The 26890-nt window shown below is 36.5% G+C and overlaps 1 protein-coding gene across 7 annotated transcripts in view; it reads right to left on the bottom strand.

Annotated features, from left to right (window-relative positions):
• Positions 1 to 1241: 1241 nt before the first annotated feature.
• Positions 1242 to 26890, bottom strand: part of ZFX (zinc finger protein X-linked) — a 37378-nt gene continuing 11729 nt past the window's right edge. For 4 of the 7 annotated variants that reach the window (XM_065914808.1, XM_065914807.1, XM_065914809.1 and 1 more), the window contains exons 2-8: positions 21337 to 21425; positions 17877 to 18446; positions 9270 to 9419; positions 8907 to 9050; positions 8296 to 8451; positions 7623 to 7763; positions 1242 to 6771 (exon numbers count right to left, since the gene is read on the bottom strand). In XM_065914808.1, the coding sequence (XP_065770880.1) occupies positions 5588 to 6771; positions 7623 to 7763; positions 8296 to 8451; positions 8907 to 9050; positions 9270 to 9419; positions 17877 to 18446; positions 21337 to 21397 (2406 nt within the window). In that variant the 5' untranslated portion in view covers positions 21398 to 21425 and the 3' untranslated portion in view covers positions 1242 to 5587. Of the gene's footprint in view, positions 6772 to 7622; positions 7764 to 8295; positions 8452 to 8906; positions 9051 to 9269; positions 9420 to 17876; positions 18447 to 20047; positions 20103 to 21336; positions 21426 to 26890 lie in introns of those variants that run through there. The other 3 variants (XM_065914812.1, XM_065914813.1, XM_065914814.1) reach the window with 3 other exon arrangements.

The raw sequence follows: 26890 nt of genomic DNA, 5'->3' as shown, positions 1-26890 counted from the left end.
TTTTAAGTCAAACAATAGTTACAGAAATACTTGATGTTTGAAAAGAAAATCACTAAACATAAAACAGAATCAATGCTGTGGTTACAAAACACAAGATTTACGCGTTATCAACTGAGATTGGAAGAAAACAAAGAACAGCCCTTTAATAAAGCAAGTGTATTGAGGGTCACATACAGTAAAAATAACTTGCAAGATATCCCTCTTTGTATAGTTTAATAAATGTTCCCCTTAAAAGCTTTTTTTTTTTTCCTGAAGAAAAATTGAAGCATACCGCCCTGGGAGAAATAGGAACTAAATCTTTGAAAGTCTGTCACAACTACCTCAAGAGCGGAAAAACCAACAGGAACATGCAAGGCCAAAAGTAAAGATCTCTGCTAGTGGGCTAATGCCAGAGGGCAACCCAGAATTGGACTAACCCTTGCTTTATGAGAATGGCTTAAGGGAACTCTTCTTTGCTTCCCCTGAGAGGGTGGGGGAAGATGGTTATTCCATTTCTCTGGTAGAGGACCAAGCCATCTCTCTATAGCTCACAGAGGGTAGGTGAACCCCACACCTTCAAGTGACTGGCTGCATTATTCAAGGCCTAGACTGGATGGAGGAAGATTCGGCCTCTGGGTCTCTCAATCCAGCTTTACAATATGAAGCCACATACCCAGTGTGGGTGGTTTCTTATGTCTATTCTCAATGTGATTAGAACCTCCCAAACTCCATCAGATAGCTTTGAAATACCTCCCCTCATTTCAGAGTTCAGGCAAAGGGAAATGGGTTCTGCATTCAAAGTCAAACACAAGCATGAAGGAAAAGCAGAAATTGGCCTCTCTTGACATCACTACAATGCCAAATCCTTTGTGTTCACCAGTATCAGCAACACAAGTAACTCGAGACCAAGGGAATAGGAAAAATCAAGGAAAGTAATTCTTGATTTTTTTTTTAATATTATTTTATTAGTTGGAGGCCAATCACTTTAATTCTTGATTTTTTTTTTACTTTGACCTCAGACTTGGTTGACTAAGAGTTTCCATCAGAGGCCATGAAAAAGATTCTGAAGTCTGAGCAGGTGCAGATGCTATATCTAGGTATAACAGTGATACTTTCATTGGGCCTAGAAGTGCTGAACTACTGAAGGAGTCACATTACTTTCAGCTTGTACTGTATTGGGGATTTATTAACTGTGTGATTTAAGCCTCGTGTCCATGTATGTGTGTGTGTAGGCCTTGTCTACAGGCAACACTCCACTAGAGTAACTTAAAAATAGGAATTTATTTACAATAGCAAAGGTGTCAAAAATAACAGGAACAATATATAACAAATCCAAGAGTTATTTTATGAAAAAGGCAAACAATACATACACAAAAGATAAAACAAAATCCAAAAGGGCAAACTTAATGTGACCTTAACAGCTGCATATGTGGCAAATGAATTACTTAAGTACTGCTGGGCCAATTCAACACATACTTTTTTCAACCTTTCTTTTTTACTTGAACCTTCCTCTGAATTCTATTTACTTTTGAGGAATGTTAACTTTGGGGAGGCCATACAAGATTTATGAAGTACATACAGGATATTTACATGTGTACTAAAAGACAGACTTACTGACAGGCTCACATTTCAAAAGGGGTATAAAGTGGTATGAAAGTGAACATATAATCTGAGTCCCATTTCACCATCACTGCTTCCTTCTAGGGCATGTGTGTGTGTTGTCTACTACACAAAATTAATGCACCAGTAATCTTTAAAGTTCCTTAAGTGCTCTAAAGCAGTGCTTCCCAAACTTGAACATGCATCAGAGTCATATGTTAAGACATGTTAAGACACAGGTCACTGACTGGATCCCACACCCAGTTTCTGATTCAGTGAATCTAGGGTGGGGCTGAGAATTTGCATCTTTAACAAAGTCCAGGTGATTATAATGCCACCACTGCTACCAGGCCACACTTTGAAAACCACTGCCCTGAACTAACACCCTTTTAAGATTTCAACTACTCATAAAGCTTTTCCTTACATGAATCCTAGAATTTGTGAGAAATAAAGGAAATTGTTAATACCGAGATTCCCAGAGAGAGCAGTACATTGTCTGTGATTGGGATCAGACGAGTAAGATGTTATCCATTAGGGGTTCTATTGTGATTAAGTTTTTCAGCAAGGCATAGTTTTGTCTTTTTTATGGCTCTAGACAGTGACATTCACCATATTTCCTTAATCATTTGCCTCAAATTTTGATTAGTGTTTCAACTATTAGAGAAACACTTGTTCCAACAGTTAAATAACTGTAAGATCTCGTCTTTAAAAATCAAAGATGACTCAAATCTGTTTTACTATTTTCTTCTGACTCCTGATAACTTTTACCTGACTTCTGATTTTTATTATAACAATGACCATTCTCTAGGATGTTAGTGTCTACTAAAGCCTTCCAACTGTGTACAAAGGGGTAACTCTAGGGCGGGGCTTCTACTGTGGAGGTGGGGACAACCCCACTGATTAAATGTGCTATCAGACTGATGCTGAAGTAAACTTTAAGTGCTCTCAAAAACCATTTTATGCGTGGGGATATTCATCTTAGGGGAATTAGAGATGCTAATAAAACAAATCCTTTATGAAGATAAAAGAAAAAAAGAATTTCAAGGACATGCTCATCAAAGGACTTCCCAATCACCTCTTAACTTCTCTGAAATGTTACTTGCAAATTTGCAGAACTGAAATATTAGTAATATTTAAATCCAAGTCACAAAATTCAAAGCGATCAAGCATTGTGCATTCTGCTGCGGCATGTAAGGAATTAAGAAATGGGGAAAGGAAAATAATCCACTGCTTTTGATGTTTATTAGGTTTACAAAAACTGTACATTTTTTTTTAAGAAAAAGCATTAACTTAGTACTGGTATCAAATAGACTAAACATTAACAGGAAAATATTCTGATTTTTATTTTTGCACGTTATTCTCAAGTACACAATTACAATAATGTCACACATCCCTATATGATTTTCTTTTTATGTATTTTGCTTTTTTTACAAAGTGTACAGAGGGAGGGACATACAATATTTAATAGGATATTTCTACAGAACAATAACTTATATTATGTCCTTGTAAAAATCTGTACCTCTTTAAAACATTTAACTGAAACATCCTTTTTTTTAGCTTTGCTAATCAAAATTGTTTTAAGAATTAAAACTAGGTTGTAACTAATGTCAGTACAGAACAGTGACTACGATTTCAGTTTCTCTTTATACAGACAAATACACTTTATCATATTCACTTGACCAAACCCTTAAATACTTTTTAAAGGTTTCAATATTGTGCTTTAAAAAGAAAAGAACGGTGTATGATTCCAGACCATGTAAGAGAAATATAAAGTGTGTAAATTGTTGTGTTCTTTATCTTTCAGTTTATTTAAAAAAATATAAATGACCAATTATATTTTCTGTATTAATTTTTACAGGATGTTTTAAAGTTAATAAATTTCCACTTTCATTTAAGTGTTTTCTTTTACACTATTTGTGGGAAAAATTAAAATAAGGGAGATTTTAAAGGTTCTCACAAAAAAACAGACAGAGCTTTCAACTGTACTGCAGGGCAATGAATCTCATAATTGTTAGTTACTTAAAAAAAAAAAGCATGTTACGGGGGGCAAAAGGGCACAGGCATTTCTATGCCTTGGCTTTTACTGGCATTCAAGGATGGTATTCATACCAGCCTAAAGCACTTGATTTAGAAATGGACTCAATCAATCTAGCACTTCAGAGGCTTGCCAAATACTATTAGATTTCTAACCCTAAAAATACAACTCTTGCAAAGAAGTATCAATGGCAAAGAGAAAGATGAAAGCTAAAAACCTAATAGCACAAAGGGGATGGAGCACCATAATGAAGTGGCAAGGCAGCTAATAAGTGGGGAAAGAATTCCAAAATCTCCCACGATGTGCCAGATACTCGTATGTCAACAGCCAATGTAAGAGACCCCAAAACCTATTTTCTGTTCTCCAAAATTCACCTTAACCAAATTCTAAGTAACCAAGTACATTCTATGTATTTATGACCCTGAATCATGTCTATTTGTTAAAAAAAGTTAACTGCTAAAGAAAAACACAACTGTGAAAGACTTGATGTTCCAAATAAGGCCTCAAAATTTTCTCATGCACTGAGAATACACCTTTACCTTCTAATCAAAGCCAACGTGTGTTACATTTTTGAAAGGCTGCTAGCTGTACGGAGAAGTAACAAGCAGTCTCAACTTGCCAAGTGGAAGTCGTAATTAGCACCCATTCTGTGGTACATGGAACCGCTGCTTCCTTAGTCCCCTCACTTGGTGACACAGAGTCCCCTCACGGGCTTCTCAGAGAGAACTGAGGGAGTATATATCTGGATACTCATCAGCTTTTCAGAAAAATATAAAGGCATGAAGCTGAAGTTATATGAAAACATTCTATGTAGAAACATCTTAAGTTCTATTTTTCAGTTACCAAAGATATTTAAAAGAAAATACCTTTACTCTTTAAAAATACTAGTGTCCTTATTTTCCTTCTAATTCTTCACCTGAGTAGTCTCTCCAAAGAGCATGATTTACAAAATGCTCTCTCATGCATCCCTGCATCTTTCATGTTATTGTAAATTTAATACTTTTCATTATTATAGATTTTAAACAACTACTAATTGGGGTTGTGTGTATAAATATGTAAAATAAGCAATACACACGATACACATGATATATGTCATATATATGTGCATATACGTAAGTCAGGGTACATTTACATATATAAAGTTGCAAAAGATCCTATGAGCCACGAATTACCTCTAGGAGATTCCAAATGCAGTCCTCATTAAGTCTCATTTGTAGCACACAACCATTCCAACACAAAGCAGCACAGACAAAATACAACAGGATCAAGCAAAATTTTTCAATAAAGTTTTCTAAAAGTTTGCTATGCTGACAAAAGGTGTAAATACTCCAAAGAAAGCACCCCCGAAAGGATATTTTGTCTGCTGAACAAAACGAAAGGTAAACCCGAACCCAGCCACTGCTCTTCACTCAGCAATGCCAGGGATACAAAAGCTCGAATGAAAACTTTCATTGTCACGTGGTCTGAAAATATTAAAGAAGAAGAGTAAATGACTTCCAAGTTAGGATAATTAGACCTGACCGTAAAATCTCCCATTTATGTTAGTAGATGTCTCTGACAATTTTATTGTGAGAAATTTATGGGAAAAAATAAGTCAACATGAGTACTTTCAGAGTTACCAATCTAAAATTACCTTAAGTTAAATGGTCTTAGAAGAGTACCATCAAGGTAAGCAAGGTAAATATTTAAATAAATATAAAACTTCTAAGATAGAAAAACTCAGTATAGAATCAGGGATTGCTTTATTAAAAGCAACTTGCTTGTTGCTGCTTTTCCCCATTTATTAAACAAACTGAATAGAATTCGGAACACACTATTGAACAAAATGTAAAAAAAAAAAGTCAACTAGAAGCAATCTATTTGTACACAGCGTAAATCAATATACAGTATTGTATGTGAACGAGACTGATTGGCTTTTAAAATGATGTTTCTGCTTCAAAGCCAACATCTCTACAAAAGTCTGCAGAAGTATTATTAGGGCAGGCCAACTTCTTTATGATGTCGCATTATGTGCTGGTTCTTTTCTGAAGGTCTTCGGAACCCTTTCTTGCAGTACTCACAACGGTGAGGGTAGTCTTTTGTATGAATGGAAATAACGTGCCGTTTAAAGCCAGAGGCATCTGTAGTGCTATACTCGCAGTACTCACACTGATACACTTTCCTGCCACTGTGTGTCTTCATATGCTTTTTAAGCTCATTCTGTTGCCTAAATCCCTTTCTACATCTCTTACACCTAAAGGGAAGATCTTTTGTATGAACTGAGAGAATATGGCGACTTAGAACAAACGGATCTGCAATCTTAAAGTCACAATGTCTACACTGGTGCATTTTTTTACCCTTGTGGGCAGCCACATGTTTCTTGAGTTCTGAAGGCCTATGAAAGCCTTTATCACACATGTCACACTTATGGGGGTAGTCCTTTGTGTGAACTGAAATTATGTGTCGTTTCAAATCACTAGAGTTCGAACTCTTGTGGTCACAATGCAAACACTGGTGTGTTTTGCTTTCTTGGTGGATAAGAGCATGTTGCTGGACCTCTTTGGTATCTGAGAAAGTCAGAAGACAAATGTCACACTTGAATGGCATCTCTTTACTATGCTTAGTTTTTACATGCGTTTTCAGGTTAGAAGAGTCTGCAGACCTATATTCGCAGTACTGGCATTGATACGGCTTCTCGCCAGTATGGATTCGCATGTGCTTTTTGAGCTCTGATGGATGACGAAAACCTTTACCACACTCCACGCATATATGAGGAAAGTTCTTGCTATGGACCGCCAAAAGGTGGCGATTCAGTAACCCTTGTTCAGCTGTCTCATATTCACAGAATTTACATTTGTGCATTTTGTTGGCTCCTTTTTCTTTATGCACCATTTTATGAGTAAACAAAGCCCCAGCATGAGAGAAATGCTTTCCGCACTCATCGCATTCAATGGCCTTCTCCGCCTTGCTGGTAAGCTTGTGGCTCTCCAGGTGGTTGTGTAAACTTATCTTCTTGTTGGTAGTGTAATCACAGTCAGTACAGCGGTACTTCTTCTTGGTAAGGTGTTCAGGATGGTTTTTCATGTGCCTTTTCAAAAAACCTCTTGACTTAAACTTTTTCCCACAAATCATGCAAGGATAGACAGTCAAGGGATGTCCATCAGGGCCAATAATTATTGCTAAGAAAGGAAAAGAAAGGAGCATGAGTGATCAAACCAAATCTGTTTTGGTTTTTTCAAGAATTTAAAGTGTGTGTTCTGAACATTATTGGGCAAGTACTCCTACTATGTTAGACTACTTGCTGCTTAACATTCCTTTTATAGTTTTTCAACGTAAGAGATTAGCAGCCTCATCATGAAGGGAACCTGGTCTGGAAACTCCACTCAGTATGACTGTACCAATCTCACTCCCTTCAGCTTGGAAAAAATAAACGAAATAAATATGTAACTTTTACCAACTAGCAACTGAACCTATACCAATTAAGAAATTGGTGGAAAATTATTGATAAAAAACTTTCATAATCACAACTGCTGTTTTGGTTATTCTTAACAACATAACTTATGTCAATTTACAGTAAAGCTTAAAGATGTCTAAAAAATTTTTGTATGCAAATCAGCATATAAGAATAGACAGGAATATGCCACATGAACTGAAGTACTTGTCCTGCTGCTCTGTAAATTATTCCTGCTTTATGCTGACATAATCAGATTCTTTAAATATGTTCATTTTTTTTAAAAAAGTTAATGCTTATAACATATCTCAGGGATTTCTTTGCATAGCCACAAAAAAATCAACCAAGTTTTGAATTTTTTAAATCTACACTTGATCCACTCACTGTTGTCGTTTTACTCCAAGGAAATCATTCATGAATATCAATAAATTCTTAAAATTATATTTTTAAATTCAATACACAAAAACTCTATGTGGTCTAGCAGCTAAAATGCCATCACAACACCTTTAAGGATACATACTAGAGTTTCATCTGAGAGCTCGCAAAGCACGCTGCGCTGTGGAACTCGTATGCCCTCACCTGTTTGGTACTGCCTGGAATCAGGTCTTCTCCTTTTCTTTGGTTTTTGTTTAGCCAGTCTGCCAAGCCCAGCAGACTCATCTATGTGCAAGAGGGCACTTGCAGTGCCATTCCGGTTTTCAATTCCATCAGAATTATTACCTAACAATGTGCATTAAAAAACAAAATTATACAGTATTATAAATTATAAAGAATTAGGGACTCTCTGTTAACTATAACAACGAAAATAAGCCATGATACTCATGAATGACGGAAATTCCCATTCTAGGTAATGGGTTTTATGACCACATCTATTATAGCAAGACTGTAAGAAATGCCTAGCTTCCATATCTAAAAAATATATGTCAGCATTTTGCCCCATGGATTCTCTTATTGTCTCCCCAAACTGTAAAATCATGGGCCACATATAATCAAGATGAAAAGTTTCAGCTTGAAAGCCTGTGTACTTCTTGCACTACTTCCTTCTACATGATATACACATGAAGGAAATTCCTCTTAAAAATAAAGACAAAAAGTAGACTTTATAATCTTCCTCTATTCTTATTCAAATCAAATAACTCTTACAGGATGCTGGTATTTCAGATTTGTGAAACCTAAGACCACAGAAACTGTTTTCTATCATGAATTCACGTTAAAGAACCAACTCAATCCCAAGAGCTGCAACAGGACTTACCGTAAGCTGCTGCCCATGCTATTGGCATGAAGGTTTTGATTTCGTTGTCATCCATCTGCTGCTCATGGGCGGCAGCGGCAGCTGCTGCAGCAGCAGCAGCATCCTCCTCTCCTACAATCACTTCCATATAAACTTCATCTGCAATTTCAGCAACATCTAAGTAGAAAATTTTAGAAACTTCTGTGACCATGTTTACAGAGATCACAGGAAAGATATTTTCACATGAATTTGGTTAATAGACAAGTAGAAAGAAGGTTCACATGTTATATACCTAGAACACAGCTTTCACATAGTAAGCACTCAATTAATATTTGTTGAATGAATCATATGTTTCTTGGCTTTTAACATAATTTGCTTTCTTTAAATTTTATTTTTCCATATTCTTTTCCATTATGGTTTATTATACGATTTTGAATACAGTTCCATAATTTGTTTTTAAAGCCATACTCTAAGCACACAGAGTAAGTCACTGATGTTTCTCTTGGAATATAGCAGAATCATAGTCTCTATAATACTGCTACTTGTTTCTTCCAGTTACTGGCCATATTTAAAAAAAAAAAAAGAGCTACAGGAACATAAAACTCTCTCCCACAAAAAGGCCACCTACTTACTTAAATCTTCATCTTCTTGTTGAGAGTCATTGACAGTCATATAAACCATCTTTTCTCTTGGCACACGAATACTGTTATTCTGATCAAGTAGTTCAACTCCATGATCATTCTCAGGCTCACTCTCCACAATGTCTACAGTCCCACCTATCAGGGAAGATGACAGCTCCAAAAATCTATGTGAAAACTTCATTTCCACTTGTTTTACTTATTACATTTGCACACTTTTCTACTGCCATATTGGAATCCTCGCTTAAAAGGTTATTTTCAGAAAAGATTACAAATATTCACTGTCTAAACCACCAAACAGTAAATAGGGTGAAGTGTTTGATCAGGATGGATACTATGCTGAAGGTCTTCTCTTACCTAAGTCATCCTCTCCAGGGTCAGCTTTAAAAATGTACACCTTGATAACTTCAGGGCAAGTGCCATCCACTTTACAAGGATCGATCTCTGACTCTGCATCCATGGTAATTCCAGAGGAACCATCATGTTCTATTTTGCCAGCATCATCCACTAAAAAAGGCAGGAAATATATAATAAATAATAACATATTTAAATAGAATGTTACCATTTTCAAACGCCCTTTTTACAAATATAATCTCTTGATTCACATAAAACTGGATGATTTTTACCTCAACAAGTGGACACGCAAAACTGACTGTTAACAGGTACTGGAAACATGGCTAACTACTAAGATAGAGCCAGGTCACGGAGGGCTTTGTACAACCAGGCAGAGGGGTTCAGACTTGACTCTGATAGGCAGGAGGTTTCACAGTCTGGTCAGGTACGACAATCTCTCAGGAAACTTAAAAACACGGGCACTGCCAAGCAGTTCTACAAAATCAGAAACTGCAGGGGTGGAGCCTGACAGATTTAGAGGTGCCCTGCCCCAGGAATTCTGATCAGCAGTTCAAGAATGTCTGCTGTAGATGGTGGAAGAGTAGATGGCCTTGAGAAAGGTGGCTTCAAAGGGATCAAGACACAAAGCAGAGATACCACTTTTGAGTCTACTGCAATAATGCAACAAGGCCTCAAAAATTAGGACAGAGGTAGGATGCATGGGGAAGAGGGCTATCCTTGAGTTGTATCTAGGATTAAAATTGCAGAACCTGAAGTCCAAATGAAAACTGAACAAATGGATCTCTTCCATTGATAAAGCAGAATCTATTTTCATTATTCAGTCTTTTACAAAAGTAGAATTCACCTTCAGATTTTCACCTTGAGAATGTGTCTACTAACTTAAACTGTGAAATTATTCTGAATACGAAATATTACAGAAGTGATTTGCTTTAAAAAGAAAACACTTTGGTGGTCCTATTAAGTACTAAAAATTTCACTGTGGTTTTAAAGATTCCATTAAAAATGAATTTCTAAAAACAGACAAAGAAGGCTTTCATAACATTGAGTCATCACACATATGATTTCTGCATAAGTGCCTCCTTCTAATGTTGTAATGAAGAACTAAAGTTTCAGAAAAGGCCTCTCCAAAACAGAAGAGCATAATTTCTGGAAATTAAGACCACTTCTAATAATAACTATCATTTGCATAGTATTTTGCAATTTCCTTAGCATTTCTATATAGTTTTATTCCATTTGATTCTTACCTTTTCCAGAAAAAGAAAGGAAAGCTCTGAAATGATATATGATTAGCCCCATCAGTAAATAAGGGGTGGGAGAGAGAGTGAGGAGGTGCCTGTCTTTAGAACTTAGACCTCTGTCCTCATCCTCAGATTTTTAAAGAAATGTGTGCTCACTACATATAATTTGGTATTTAAAAAATCACCAATAGTCTCACTAACCAGAGATTACATCATTAGTTAGTAAATTTTCTTCCTAGTTTTTTCTTTTAAAATTAATTATTTTAATTGGAGGCTAATTACTTTACAATAGTGTCAAGTCTTATGTAATAATCATCATTACATCCCATTTAGTATCTTAAACTTAAAAGCTAAAGAAAAATTTGACTTATCAACAATCTCATTAGCAAAAGCAAAACTACAGCAAAATACAAGCGTACTTTATCCTTAGGTCACATTTTCTCAGAACTTTGTAGATACTGTTCCACTGTCTTCTAGCACTGAGTATTTCTGTGTGGATGTCCCTATAACACTTTATCCTCAAAGTTCCCTAAACATCACTGTGATTATGACTTAGTAGTTTTATCATTTGGTCAATTTGAAAGAAAGATTTAATCTTTATTTCAGGAAAGTTCCTTGAAGATTCTAATCTTTATTTTGGAAAAATTTTTTCCATTGTAAGTATTTTTCTAGTTCAGTTAGTCCCTTCTTCTGGAATTTCACTTATGTGCACTTGTCTCCTTTATCTGTCTCCCATCTCTATCCATCTTCCCCATAATCATTTATATCTTCGTATTTTTAACCATTTCATTTTTGTGATTTTCTAAAGTCAGGTATCCCTCTGCCCCTGGTTATATACTGAGGCATATTTATTCTTATAGCTATTTCTATGGTGGCTTTTATCTTGATCATATTCTTACTTTTCAACTTCTATCAGTTTATTGTCTTATAATACATTTTTTGAACCTCTTCTGTATCTCTTCTCTGAGTTTTAAGAGATCACATTGTTTGCAATTTCATTGAGCCTGCAGGTCAGTGCTAACCAACAGAATTTTCTGTGATGATGAAAATGTTCTATATATCTGCACTGGCCACATTTGACTACTAAGCACTTGAAATGTGGTTGGTGCAATTTAGAAACTATGTACTTAAATTTGTCTCACAAAATATTAAATAAAATATTTCAGAGAGCTGAAGAACATGAATCTTCAAAAGGCTCACCATGCAAGACAACACATGAAAAAAGATCCACACCTAACTAAATACAACCTATGATCATATTTCAGATCAATGGGGATGAAAAGATGATCTGTAAAACTTTCAGAAGAAAAACAAATATCTACAAAGAAATGAGAATCAAAATGGCATTAGGCTCTTAAACCAAACGTTGGATGACAGTGAAACATGCCATTATAAATTCTCAGGGAAAACTCATTTCAACCTAGACTTCCATACCTAACCAAGTTATCAGTTAACTTAGAAGTTCACTTTTAGACTTTCCTCTCTTACCTTCTTCAAGAATCCTCTTTCTGGGGTTAAAATTTCAACTTAATTCTATTATATAGCCTATAAAATATTTCAAAGAATTGGTTATAATCTGATCTCCTTTAATTCTTGAAACTTTCCTAGAAAGGTTCAAAGGCTTACCTAGTCTCTGTAGACAGGATCAGAGCCATTCAAGTGCCTACCCTAAATTACAGTGACCTCCAACATGGCATCAGAGATATAATTAATGAAAAATATAGGCCAAATTACACTGAATTGGTCTAAAACACATAGTTAATTAAATCTAGTTAACCAAGAACTGCTTTCTTCACAAATTCAGGGGGAAGAGGAATGACAGCTACAATTCCACCCTATGCCTGCCTTTACCCAAAAATGCCCTGATGGGACAACAGAGAGGTTTTAAATGAAGCCAGTTCAGGGTTAGTCTTGCTAGCCCAATGGTTGTCACCAACAGAGAGATTCTGTGTGGATGATTACTATGGCTAGTAGTTACTGACAGGCATGCTTTGTGCTGAAAGCCTGGTGTGCATGACCTCTAATTCTCACAACTACACATGTCGGTCAGATAGTATTACTGCCTTTTCACAAATAAGACTTCAAAAAAGTGAAATTAGTAATTTGCTCAAATTCATACAGCTCATAGGCAGCAGGCATGGCATCCAAGTTGAAGGTTGGCTGACTCTTAAGCTACACATGCTATTTCCAAACATGCTGCTTCTCTATCATCCCTATGAAAGGACAGGTATGTTCTCTCTCCCTCTCTCCTGCCTCTCCACTAACCAACTCCCATTAATCCCATCAAGTAAGCAGAGATCTGTCCCAAGAGCAAGCTATCAGACAATTTTTGTCTAGGGCTCAAGCAGATAAATAGTAAATATGAATCACAAGCCCAATCTGAAGCTCCAACTCTATCTAAGACTTTCAAGATGTAGAACTTTTAACCCAATCTTTTTTGTGGTGGGGATAAGGAAGGACTACAACATCTTTATCTTATTTGAGCACTTTATCCCCTGGTGGCTCATGCAGAAGACCCAGATTCGATCCCTGGATCAGGAAGATTCCCTGGAGAAAGGAATGGTAACCCAATCCAGTATTCTTGCCTGGGAAATCCCATGGACAGAGGAGCCTGGCAGGCTACAGTCCATGGGGTCGCAAAGAGTAGGATGTGACTGAGTGACTAACACTTTTCATTCCTAGTACAAATCTAACTGATATCCAGACTGGACATTAAACTGAAAGCTCTTAATTCCCTATAATTTTAGTGTTGTGATTTCTAAGTAAATTTCAGAATGCCTACAGTAAAAAAGACAATAATTTTCTATGGATTAACACAAATCTTTCTGAATTTTATCAGAACAAGCATCTTCTCTATAATAGTTCAATAAATAAGACTTTTCTCACATTTCAGAAATATTCCCATGTGGATATGCATTTTTTAAATTCTGAAATTTTGCTGTGTTTTATCAAATGGTTTAAGGAAGAAAACTGATAGAGCACATATATTTTAAAAAATGGTAAGATACATACACATTCAAGAATCAGCCCGTAGAACAAATAAACAAATATTTTATCATGTCTCCTGTGCTAGTAACTCCTAGAATCAATAAACAAGTCCTTTGACTGTATTGATCCTCAGAGTTTATGCATCAAACATAAAGGCGTTTGGATTTATTTATTTAATCATTCCCCAAACAACTTTTAGTTGGATGTCTTCACTACGAAGTTGTTCTTAATCAGGAGCTAACATGAGACCAACTGGTCAAAACACCTAAACTAGAAGGCCAAGGCCACCACACCCCGCATCCTCAGGGGTGCAGTTGACACTGTGGCTGGACAGTGAACAGTGGCAGGCAGCAACTCTGTAGACAGACCCTCAGCTTATCTACATGTGCTCCACCTCCAGCAATGGTTTTGCCATTGGCCCAGTTGCACAGAAAGCTCCCTGAGAGGGCGCTTCAAACCCTCCCTCTTCCTCAACTCTAACTTTAATCCAAATCCTACTTTCTACATACGTCACAAAGCAGTTTCTGCCAAACTCTGCTGAGAGAACCTTATGTCAAACCATCATCAGCTGTTCCTCACCTGGCCTTCTACAACCTCCTCTGATAGTGTATTTTTTTTGTTTCTGATTTTACTCTTACCTTGTCTGCTCTCAACATGACCATTAAGGTTACTTTTCTAAACTGTAAATCTAGGCATGTTATTATTAATCTACTTACAACCTTCTAACAACTCCCCTCTTAGTACAAAATATTTAAGAGCCTGTATGATTTGTGCCCTTCCCTATTTTGCCACTCATTTCTCACCACTTCCTTCATTTGCCTCAGCAAACACATTATTTGTACCCCAAGCAAAAGTCTCTGAACTTCTCTTTTCCAGCTCCTTCCATTTAAGCATGCGCCATTCCTCCCTTCTCGGCTGCCTACCGAACATTTCATTCCCCTTTCAAATTAAGTTCACTACACTATTTTTTAAAGATGTGATAATGGTATTACTGTTTCATTTTTTAAAAATCCTTGTCTTTGAGAACCATATACTCAAATACTTATGAATGAAATGATAGGTGGAATTTGCTTCAAAACAATATAAGGAAAGAAGGAAATGCATAGGAGTAGAGATGAAATATGGAGAAGGAAATGGCAACCCACTCCAGTGTGCTTGCCTGGAGAATCCCAGGGATGGGGTTGCACAGAGTCGGACACAACTGAAGTGACTTAGCAGTAGCAGAGATGAAATAAATTCAGATATGTCTTCAAGCAAGTTTCCACAGAACTTGGGCTTATAACACTTCTATGGCATTTAGCTCACTCAAGTGTATCCCAAATGTCCTAACATCTTTTCACTTAGTGCTTCCAAAATACTTGGTACATCCAGTTATATACACACTCAACTGTAGTTACCTGTTTCTGTTTGTCTTCTTTCCATGACTGTGAACTTTAAAAAGTCAGAGACTTTCACTGTTTATTTCTAACAGCCAGCATGGTTCTTGGCTTATCGTGGTTTATCAATAATGTTTGTGAATAAATATATACAAAAAAAGTAAACACGGACAAGAGTAAAATAACAGTTCACATACAATTCACTTATTATAAACATATTTTGAAAAAATAACATTTTTGTGGTAGAAAAACAATGGAATAGGGCATCAGCGCTGTCTGGGTAGATTCTGCTATAATGGGTAAATAATTAAGAAAGCGTTTAGGCCCCCTCTAAATTATTTCCTAATGTAGATACTGGCAGTAATACAGTAAGTTTTAGTAAATCAATAGTTAAAATAAAAATCTTTTTACATATGGTTATATACATTAGGGGAGGGTGGTGGGAGGGGGGTTCAGGATGTGAGGACACATGTATATCTGTGGCTGATTCATGCTGATGTATGGAGAAAACCATCACAACATTGTAAAGTCATTATCCTCCAATTAAAATAAATAAACAACAAAAAAATTTTAATTAATAAATAAAGTTGCCTTTCCACAAAAATAAAAACAAAGGCTCATTGAAAGATACCAATGACCTCCTAATTGCCTAAAGAAAAAGGCCACTCCCTCTAAGAGTGACTGACACTCTTAGAAATTCTTATCTTTGATTGTGTTAAAAACACTCTAAAGATTTTTCTCTTCCTCTTTTTCCTAAACCTTCCTGATTTTCATGGGCTCTTCTCTGCCTACTTCTTAAATTCCCAAAGGATCAATACTTGACATCCTTATTTGATAAGCACTTTCTGGGGCCCACCATCCATTTCCAGACAGGATAGGATACCAGCTATACAATCTCTTGTCCCAAATTTCTTCCTCTCTAGTCACAAACTCTCTCAAAAGCACCAAATTCATATTTTTAACTTCCACAGAAACATCCACCAGATTGTTCCCAGCAAACAACCTAAACTTTAAACAGGTCCTAAATCACTTTCTTTCCATTGAATTTATTCCTCCTCCCAGGTAACAGCATAACCAGGCAGCCATCTCCCAAGGTAGAATACCTTAGGGTCCTCCTCGAATTCTTTCTCCCTTAAATCCCTACCCCTAATCTATCACCAAGTCACATTAATTTTACCTCCTAAACTCTCTTAAATTGAACCCCCTTTCTATACTCCCACTATTATGAAGGTACTCAGGATCTTCTTTGTCTCATCTAGGAACCATTTCAACTCCTCTCTACCACTAACCTCTTCTCACCTATTCTTACTCCATATTACTAACAGGATTATCTTCCTAAAATAAATTCAAGTTTCAAACAGGGTATTAATATTTTTCCTTGTCAGAATGGCAAAAGTTAAAAGGGGAAACAATGTCCTATGCTGATCAGAATGTAGGGAAATGGACATTCTCATAAGCTTAGTGGGTGGAGTTAATATTAGGCAAACTATCAAGGCAAATATAACCAGACTTGTAAATATGTGTACCCTTTGATTCATCACTACTACTTCTAGAAATGCATTCTAAGTAATTAAACAGAAAGTGCACAAAGATACAAGTACATTCTAAAGTTCCCACTATTCTCAGAAGAAGCCAAGACCTTTTTTGCCATACTATACCATTTTCCTGGAATGGCTCCCTCTCACCCATGACCTTCTGCATCTTGTTAAACTAGGAACTCATCGCTGAGTTCAAAGGTCAGCAACTCCATTCTGTCTCCACATTAATTTAGTCATACCTCTACATCATAGTATGACCTATCTTTCTCTCCCATTGTAGACTGCAAGCTCTCCAAGAACAATGGTTTTTTGTGTTTTTTTATTTAGCATATATCCATATTCTTGGGTTTCCCAGGTGATGCAGTGGTAAAGAATCCGCCTGCCAATGCAGGAGACACAAGAGATGCAGGTTTGATCCCTGGGTTGGGAAGATCCCCTGGAGAAGAAATGGCAACCCACTCCAGTAATTTTGCCTGGGAAATCCCATGCACAGAGGAGCCTGGCAGGCTATAGTCTATATTTGCACTATCCACACAAATTTCTGAAACACAGTAGAGGCACAATAAACGTGTTGGAGTGAAGGCATTTTTCTTCTTTTCACACAAACAATTCTCTGATTTCCAAAATCTTAAGAACTTTTAAAAGTTATTTCCTAAAATGCTGGTGGACTCCAACATGTTCTATTAAATTAATTGTAACAGGTATTCAAGCAAAGCAAACAGTCTCATATATTTATATGAGCAAATAGTCTGTGAGTCTTGTTTGAATTTAGTTCCTAAAGGCATGGGAATTTCCACACTGAGTCAGAACTGTGGTCTATTCAATTGTGGATTTTATCTCTGACAGAGGCACTAAGAACCAGATTGTAAGATGACACAGTTGTCCTCCCAGATGTTAGAGGTGTGTTCCAAAACAGCTAATTTTTCTTCGATAATCTAGTATGAGTCTGTCACATTTGAAATCATGTTTTAGAATCATTTGTTTAAATACTATGCCAGAGCTCTTTTCCATGCTGTTATAATAAACAGCATTTTACATACTGTATAAGTACATAAGTATTATGTAAGTAGTACTGTACATCCATATACAAGAATATAAGTAGTTTGATTACACATTTTTCTCCTTTTAAGTTTCAAGAGGGTTCCTAATTCTAATAAAGGCTCATAACAGCCTAATCACATCCTTCATGATTTCATGAAGTTCAGTTCTATTCCTTTCCATCTTTGTCTTTCTAGACGAAAGTAATTTCATCTTTCTATTGTGTCCTTAAAAAGAAATGACTCTATTCTGTATTGTTTCACTTGTCTTAATTTTGAGTTATCTTACAGGGTCCAGACTGAAACAGCAATGAAGAAAGGTCAATGAGATTTAATTTAATTTTATAGAAGTCAAGAAAATATCCTCCCAACCTAAGTTAGGAAAGACAACCTTTGAAAACACCTTTGACAATCACTGTACCACAAGACTTACAGGAAATCATAAGGTAGTCCTCACAGTTGCCTTTGTCATCCTCCTGCTGGTCCACAGGGATCCCGTTGGCATCTATGACTGCTTCTGAGGCACAATCTGCTACCAATACTTCTTCTGACACTACATCGGCTGTCAGAGGATCAGTGACAATTTCTGCCTCTACTACACTATCATGAACAATGTGTTCAACGTGTCCAATGTCAGACACATGTATGGATTCACTCGTCAAGACGTGTTCTGGCATAGACATTGAGGCTGAAGTAATATCAGAAGCTAAGACGTCATCTGGGACTGTGCAATGTGCTAAAGACACTTCTTCTGTTACATCTGAGTCCAGCACTTGCTCAGGAATGATGACTGTTTCAGATACATCTGCTTCTTCCATGATATCTGGACATTGAACATCTTCTATAACAACGTCCTCGATAACATCTTGGATTACAACTGAGTCTGGGTCATCGGGAACAAAGTTATGTACAGTTATGTCTGAATCCACAACATCTGAAACAAAAACAGTTTCTTGTACTTCCACAACAATCTGATCACCATCCATGTGTGTAGCATCAGCTCCTTAAAAAAACAAAAATTAAAATCACAAATTTCAGGTAGACCTGTATGACCACCTCAATTAATACAAATGTTACTTAAGTTCTACCAGTCTAGAGCTCCTCAGTTGTCTCAAACATTAAGACAGATTAAAGAAATTAAGAGGGAATCTATTTTTAAATCATATCAGAAATTATAAATTCTTAACACAAGAATTTTTATACTCATCCCAAATTAATTGATAAGGAAATAACAGAAAAACAAACTGAGATAGTCACACACAAAAAATATATTCATGAAAGTAATTTCCTAGGCTGACTAAGATTAAACCCATATGTATAGGTACTTAAGGGATGATTATAAAAATTAGTAAGTAAAGCAACTTCAGGAGGTAAATATACCATTTCCCTCATTATATGTTTTTCACTTCTTTCCCTTCTTGATCCATGTCTCTCTTAACTCATGTTTTTTCTCCTTTTCATCTCTCCCATGTTTTCTTACTTCCCTTCCATTTTTTCCCCTTTCTCCTGTTTTGTTTGAGGACAATATCCCACCAATATCCTCCATTTATGACTGTGGAAATTCAGAAACTATCTTCTGAATCTAGAATATAAAAAGGATTGGGCCATAAATAAAACCAGGGCTAGAAGGCCACAGTTAAAGAGGAAAGACAACTGGTTAAGGAGCCTCTGTGAAGAGGTAAGATGAATAAAAGTGGAGCTGCTCTGCAGTAGTGGAGGATAAGGTTAGTTGGAGCAGGGCCTGATCCAACCTCACCAGGGTAGTCTGCCTCCATCCAGCTTCCTCCCATCTTCCCATATCCCAATCCCCCAATTCCTCAGAATATAAGAAACCCTATTCTAATCCACTCTGCAGTTAATGAATGAAGGGAGAGGGTTGAATCATTTGAAGCCCAGTGAGATTAAATGACTTCACCAAGATCACACAGTTTGCACAGATTATGGTGCTCAGTAAATATTACTCTGAATGAATGCCACAAATGAGAATCAAAATCAGATATCCTTGCCAAAAACATAATGTAAGACAAGACAAATCCAGTATCTTGGCTCCTGATCCAGAGAAAAGCAAACAATATTTTATACAAGTCTTACCTAAAAAGCTATTCAGTCGATTAGTGCTTCTGGACGTGACTCAGACCAAGCCGAGTCCAAGCAGCTGCCTAACTCAATGACTGTTATCAATGGTCAGGCCCGCAGACACACACAGGGCTTTTTAAAAAAATTTTTTAACGAACACAAATAATCAACAAGGGCCAAAGAACCTTTAAAAATGTAAGACATCTTAAAGCCAGTTAATATTCATTTTAATTTTAATTATTCCTAGAAATAACAAAGTGTTTGCTTTAATTCCCATAGAACTTACACAGAATGTTTTATACTGTTTTCAATATTCTCAATGTAACATCAAGCAACAGAACACTGTAATCTCCATTTTGCAGGCATGAAGATGAAAGCATTTAGTGGCAAGAGTACTGGTTAAAAAATCTAAACCACAGGGCAAGATTTGGACACTTATTAGTTTTGTGACCTTGGGCAAGTCATTTAACCTCTGAGCTTCGGTTTCCTCATCAGTAAAATGAGGACAGTAGTATCTGCCATGCATACCTCACAGGACTGTTGTGATGATCAAATGGGAATATATGGGAAGTGTTCTGAAAAACTGTAATGAAAGGTTTCATTATTATTAGGACATATGGAAATGGAGGCCCTGGCAGATTAAGTGACTTGCTCAAAGATAAACAAACACCATAAGTGTTAACAATCAGGGCTAAAATGCACAGCCCTTCAATCTACCCCTCAGTCCATGATCTAGGCTTGCGTGCGGCAAGATCAAGCTAGTAAGTAGCGTGCGTTTTTCTCCAAAGAGCTTAAGTCTCTCCTTCAAGCACATTAATTATACTTCATGTTCTAAAGAAGAAAGAATCATAACTTTGCATTTATCATTATCAAGCTGAAATTACCAAAGGTGAATCAAAAGACTATCCCATATTGTTAAGAAAAATACACAAACCCCCATTAGATTTAGAGATTAAAGAAAAGTTAAAATATCATTAATATTTAATTTCCTGATAGTTAATTACTATTTCCTTAATATACTACAATAGTCATTTCAAGTCCAATGGAAAACTCATTAACATTTTATTTATAAGGGTTCCTAGTTAATGCTATATAAAACCATTTTACATTACAAAACCTAGCATAATCACTTCACTATGTTATATAATGGGAACCATGAGTAATTAAAAATTGTGAATACTTATTTTTCTTCTATTTTTAGAACTTCATAAGTTTAATTTTCCTTGAACAGTTTGGGGAGTGAGGTAAGACTCCATCTTTCTGAAGCAAATGGTTCCTTTTGTTACCTTGTGAGAGAGAGGATTTTAAAAGTAGGATGAGGTCAGAAAACAGAGTGCCTTAGGTTTATACTTTACCTTCTGGATAATGGGAAACAGAAATGACAAGATCCACATGTTATTTTATGATGAGTACTCTGATTGCTGGGCTAGGCAAAAGCGACTAAGGGGAAGGAAAAGAATTTAAAAGTTACTGAAGACTAAGAATGAGTTGGTCTATGTGGAAGAAAGTAGAATGAAGAAATATAAGCAAGGAATATCTTCAAAGGAAGAACTTTAATAGAACTTAATGCTATAACTGAACTATACACTAAGGTTTTGATCCTGTTGCTGTTACTGACAAGAATATGAGTGATGGTTAAGAGGGAGCCATATTTTTAGGCAGGGAAATAATAATGTACTCACTTTAACATCTGTAGGTTTGACAGGATAATAAGATACCTAAATGTGAATATCAACGAGAGCATCTAACAATTTGTCCACTTGACAACCAACTCCAAATCTGGTAGTTGGGAAGTGGAACAACCCAAATAGTTATACCTGTTGTATCAAAAAATGAGTTTGGTTCTTGTGGTTGTAATTCAAGTCCATCTTCATCCATGGCCTTTAATTTTCATCAGTCACAGCTCCTAAATTAGGGGAGAAAGTAAACCAAGCATTAGGTTTTTTATATCATGTATTAAAAATGTCATCATAATATTTACACTTCTGAAACACTCAAAATTATGTGACAAATGAATATCTATCAAAAATGTATCTAGGTGAAATTAAAGAGAAAAGTTAAAATTAAATTGCCAAAAACATAATGATATATGGGCATCTATATGACAAGCAAAGGTAGATAAATCAAAAAACCAACTTTGCCTAGACTTTCTGAGATACTACTTACATACATCATACATACAGCAAACATCCTGATGAATTCTGACACATGCATACACAAATTTGTGTAAGCACTACTCTACCCAGATCAAGACAGAGAACATTTCCAGCATCCCAGCACTCTTGTCTCCTCTCAGTCTGTAATACTCCTCACTCACACAAGCGCAACTGGCTTTATTAAGACTCAACTCTGTAGCTTACTGGGAGGAAATTCCTGCACAATTTTCTTATTACTTCTCTAAATTTTATGTAGTCTGCTATCTTCCAATACATTAAACAACAGTTAAAAATTCAAAGTGTGTAATTGTAGCAAACATCCTTTAGGATCTCTGCCTAACCTACAATGACCTCTTAACTAACCCTCCAGTCTAGAGAAGTAAATTCCCACAGTGAATTTATACTCTCCTGGCCATAGCTGATTGGCACTAACTATAAAACTGTACAAATAAGTTCATCTTTGAGCACAATAAAATCAAAGTCCTATTCCTAGAATTGAAACCATGAGCAAAGGTCACTCAGTCTATCATTCTCTCTCTCCTCTCCTCATGGCTGGAACATAGGAGGTGAGGAAGACTATTTACCAACTTCAGCTTAGACTAGTGAGATAAAGTTTACAAATAAAAAACAAAAAGAATCCAGTGAATGCCTTGAGAAATAGAGAAGAGGGAGCAGGGAAGGGAAGCTTACCAATAATAGCTTTTTTGGTCCTGATTCTAGATCTTTCTGAGGTCCAGCTACAGTCTGCCTTGAGTTTTGCAAGCCACCCCAATGACCTTAATGCTCCCTTTTCTACTTAAGCCAAAAATGTACAACAAAAAAATTAACCAATCAAATAATATACTACTTAATACTAATCACTGCTTCAAAAGAGCAGACATCAGGGATTAGGGCTTACTCATGTTACAAGTATTACGTAAACTTCCTCCCTCACTGGTTTCCTTATCTCTACTTTCTCACTTTCTAATCCAACCTAAAAGGTAGTATTAAACACATCTTTCTTTTTTTTTATCATCTTTTGCTGATGATAAAAGTGCCGCATGATGCTTGCTAAAATTTCAAATAACAGAAACAAGAGTCATTTTTTTTAAAGCATCAGCTAGGTGATATCAGGCCTCGGTTCAAAAAATGTTTAATGGCTCCCTGTTTCCTTCAAATAAAGTTGAAACTCCTGCCATCTTCTAAGTTCCAGCTGCAAATTATCTTTTTCTCATTATCTTCCCTAAGTCTCCCTCCTTCAAGCAACATCCCCGACCACCACATTCACACACTTCAACCAAACAAAAGTGCTCAATATCCACATAAGATCCCAATTCTATACCTGACTCAGAATTTCTTCTACCAGGAACACCTTTCCTCTATCATCTGTTGGGACCTTCCCTCAAATCCCCTTCCTCACACCCAAGAAAGAAAAAGATGAAAATAATATCCCCCCTCCTCTGAATTTCTACAGCATTTTATCCTTTTTCTGACTGTACTTGTTTGCTGTAAATTATTTATGATTATTTTCAGATGCTACACTTGCATTTACATACACATATATAATCCTTAATGAAATATCCATGAGAAATTCAATTAATATTAATAAACAGATTTTCAGCTTGTCAATTTTGAGACGTATTCTATCCATTTTCAGGAAAGTGAATGTTTCATGTTATTTATTTGAAGTTGTTCAAATTAAACGAACCAAAACCAAAAATATTTCAACTATAAAAAAATGCAAAAAAGAAAAAAATGTAAAACATACATGCTCTGAATAAATTGTCACTGCTCTCTCCCCAACAAAATCACCTCTGGCCATAGTCCATTTTCCCCTTTTAAAAAGGTTTAACTACAAAATTATAAATGTAAGCTAATTTTCTAAGCATAATGACATAGTCTTAAAACATGAAATTAAGCCAATTTAGAAGGCAATAAATGGGTCCCTTTAGGTATTAAGGTTCCTCTCCCCAATTTCCCTACATAAACCCAAACCCATCAGCTCTAAGAATTTTCCACCTGCACAGTAACTCCTTTTCTCAGCTTTTCTATTAAGAGTTTGATAGCTAATCCCCTCAACTCTGACATTATCTCCTTCCTCAGTTTAAGTGACACTCTCGTTTCTCCCCATCTTCCCAGCTTCTGTCTACTCTGCTTGCCCTCTCCCCTTACTGCAGTCCTGCCCAGGATAGGACACTTAGCCCTATTCTCTACTTTCTCTTTATTCCAGAGTTTCAATTATGATTTACACAAAGATAATTCCCCAAATCCAATACTCAGGGTAGTTTGTAACACTTCCACCAGGCTGTCTGCTGAAGATTTTCATCAGGAGAAAATCCTGCTTGCTCCCGATATGATCACTAAGGCCTTTTCCTTCTTCCCTGCTTATATTCCACCAGGTTGTCAGACTGTGTCCCTTCCTTCTCCACAGGTTCCCTGGAGTCTGTCCCTTTTTATTCCTAGTGTCACCATTCACTCTCGGTTTCATATTTCCTGATCCCCAAGGGACAAAAATAGCCTCTCAACTGGCCTTTCGCTTTCTGCCACTCCCATAACAAATGACCAGGAACCTACAAGTAAGGGCTGGTGCCAACTGCCAGGGCATTCCTGCGATCTGTGGGCAGACTAATTTTCAGAAGTACTGTTTTGTTCAAGGCACTCCCTGCTCAGAAAGCTCCAGCAGTTCCCCAAAACTCAGGATGCTCTAAAATATTAACCCGTTACCATATTAGACTTATTTGCTATTATTCCCAACATTTCACATCATATCCATTTCCTCAGATACTCTGGTCTAAATGGAGGGTGTCCACTCACCTTATTTTGACTCAGGTAAGCAGTAACTGTTTAACAGTTTTGACTGGTTATTTTTCCTTCTATTTTGTCATTATAAAAACTCAAATCAGGAAAAAACATGTTTTGAACGTCCAGGCAGAGGTGACTGTACTTCAACTTTGTAACCCCTCTGGGTTAGAAACCTCTCTGATAATCTAACTGAAACCAATGTTCTTAGAATGGGACTACTCAGGAAAGTTCTATGGATTGTGACAAAGTCGGGGTGGTAGGGGGCGCACACTGATGATGTAACTGAAAGTGCCCCTACCTTTGCTGCAAGAACCATGTCCAGGGACCAGCTGAATCTGAAGACAAATCAGCAGAATGGTTCGGAGAACCAAGAACCCAACAATTTGGGTGAACACATAGTTTTAGTCTATCAAATGCCCTCAAAATAATTCCAGGACCCCATTGTCACCTTAAGCTCAGTAAAATATTCCCTTCCTGGATGCATGATCTTAAAAATGCTATGGAAGAATTCACAGCAGAAAAACGTATCATTTTAAGAGAAATAATAGGCTGACTTAAACTCAGGAAATTAAAATAACTTTCTTCCATCCTTTAAAATAAAGCAATAAAAATACCATGCCAAGTTAATAAGTATAGCAGTGGCATTTTATCTGTCTTAAATTAGGGATAAAGAATATAATTTATTTGTTTTATATCTTTTGCTACTAGACACTTTCACAATCTTCCTCTCAGGCAAATGAACAGGGTACTTATGTATTCACTCTGCTTTTTGTCATAAGCATACAAAAATCACTTGTCTGCTTCTGGGCTTCCTGAAACTCCGTGCCTTTTAATTTTATGATGTAACTCTAGTTCCTCTCCCTAAGACATGCTCAGAGACTCAAACTGTATTATACATGTTAGATGAAACTGCTCAAGTTACAGGAAACACAAACAAAAGCAGACCCATCTGTAACAGAATTTTTCTTAAAAAGAAAATGAAACTGCTTAAAATTTACATTTAAAGCCTAATATGTTCTCTCTTAAGCTACATTTCTTTACCAATTTTTTCCCACATTCTTCAATGTGGGATATGTAGCTATCATTTCTTCAGATATCTAACTTTCAAATCTGGAATGCTATTTCATTTCTCTCACCAATTCAGCCCTGAAATTTCTCTTACAGCCAGTCACTCTTAAATTCATCATATCCTCTTTATTTTCACCACTATCACTCTAACAAGCTCTGGTGGACTTCCTCCAGAACCCAGTGGCAATCTTCCAATCAAAAGTTTGAGCCCTTTTTGAATTCATTTGAATCAGTTCTAATGAGATGGATGAAACTGGAGCCCATTATACAGAGTGAAGTAAGCCAGAAAGATAAAGAACATTACAGTATACTAACACATATATACGGAATTTAGATAGATGGTAGCAATAACCCTATATGCAAAACAGAAAAAGAGACACAGAAGTACAGAACAGACTTTTGAACTCTGGGGGAGAACGTGAGGGTGGGATGTTTTGAAAGAACAGCATGTATATTATCTATGGTGAAACAGATCACCAGCCCAGGTGGGATGCATGAGTCAAGTGCTCGGGCCTGGTGCACTGGGAGGACCCTGAGGAGTCGGGTGGAGAGGGAGGTGGGAGGGGGGATCGGGATGGAGAATACGTGTAACTCTATGGCTGATTCATGTCAATGTATGACAAAACCCACTGAAATGTTGTGAAGTGATTGGCCTCCAACTAATAAAATAATATTAAAAAAAAAAAAAAAGTTTGAGCCCTTTTTGAAGTGAAGAAATTTTCTTGTTTCTACACTTTCTTCCATTTTTTCTGTTCATTCTTACTAGAATTTCTATTATAGAATGTTAGAACTCCTAAATCTAGCCTCCACATTGCTTTAACTTTTTCTCCTGTATTTTCTATCCTTTTCTATTACATTCTCAGAATTCTTAAGCCCTTTCTTCTAACCTAGCTATCTGATCTTCACCCCATCCATTGATTTTTACTTAAAATATCATGTTTTGGGGCTTCTCTGGCAGTCCAGAGGCTAGGACTGTGCTTTCAGTGCAGGGGGCATGAGTTCAATCCCTGGTCTGGGAACTAATATTCAGCATGCCAAGTAGCATGGCCAAAAAGCTTTTTAAAAAATGTTTTAATTTCAAAATAAACTTAGTTTTCTTTTACACAGTAACCTTTTTTCAGTGGATACTGCATCTTCTCAAATATCTCTGAGGATTTATTCTGTACTCTATATTAAACTGTCTCCTCTGCTGTTTCATTATTCAGTGGGTTGAATTTTGTGCCTCTCTTTCAGACTGATGGTATTCCTCAAAAGCATTGTTCTTACAGGTTCTCCATGTATATTTGTGGATAAGGGTCTAGACTAGAGTTACATTCTGATAGCTGAGCTGTATTCTGTATTTTCTCAGCCCAAGTGAGAATCCCTG

This window comes from Muntiacus reevesi, chromosome X (genome assembly GCF_963930625.1).
Source record: "Muntiacus reevesi chromosome X, mMunRee1.1, whole genome shotgun sequence".
In the NCBI taxonomy this organism is placed as follows: domain Eukaryota; kingdom Metazoa; phylum Chordata; class Mammalia; order Artiodactyla; family Cervidae; genus Muntiacus; species Muntiacus reevesi.
This window is presented reverse-complemented; position numbering and strand designations above follow the sequence as displayed.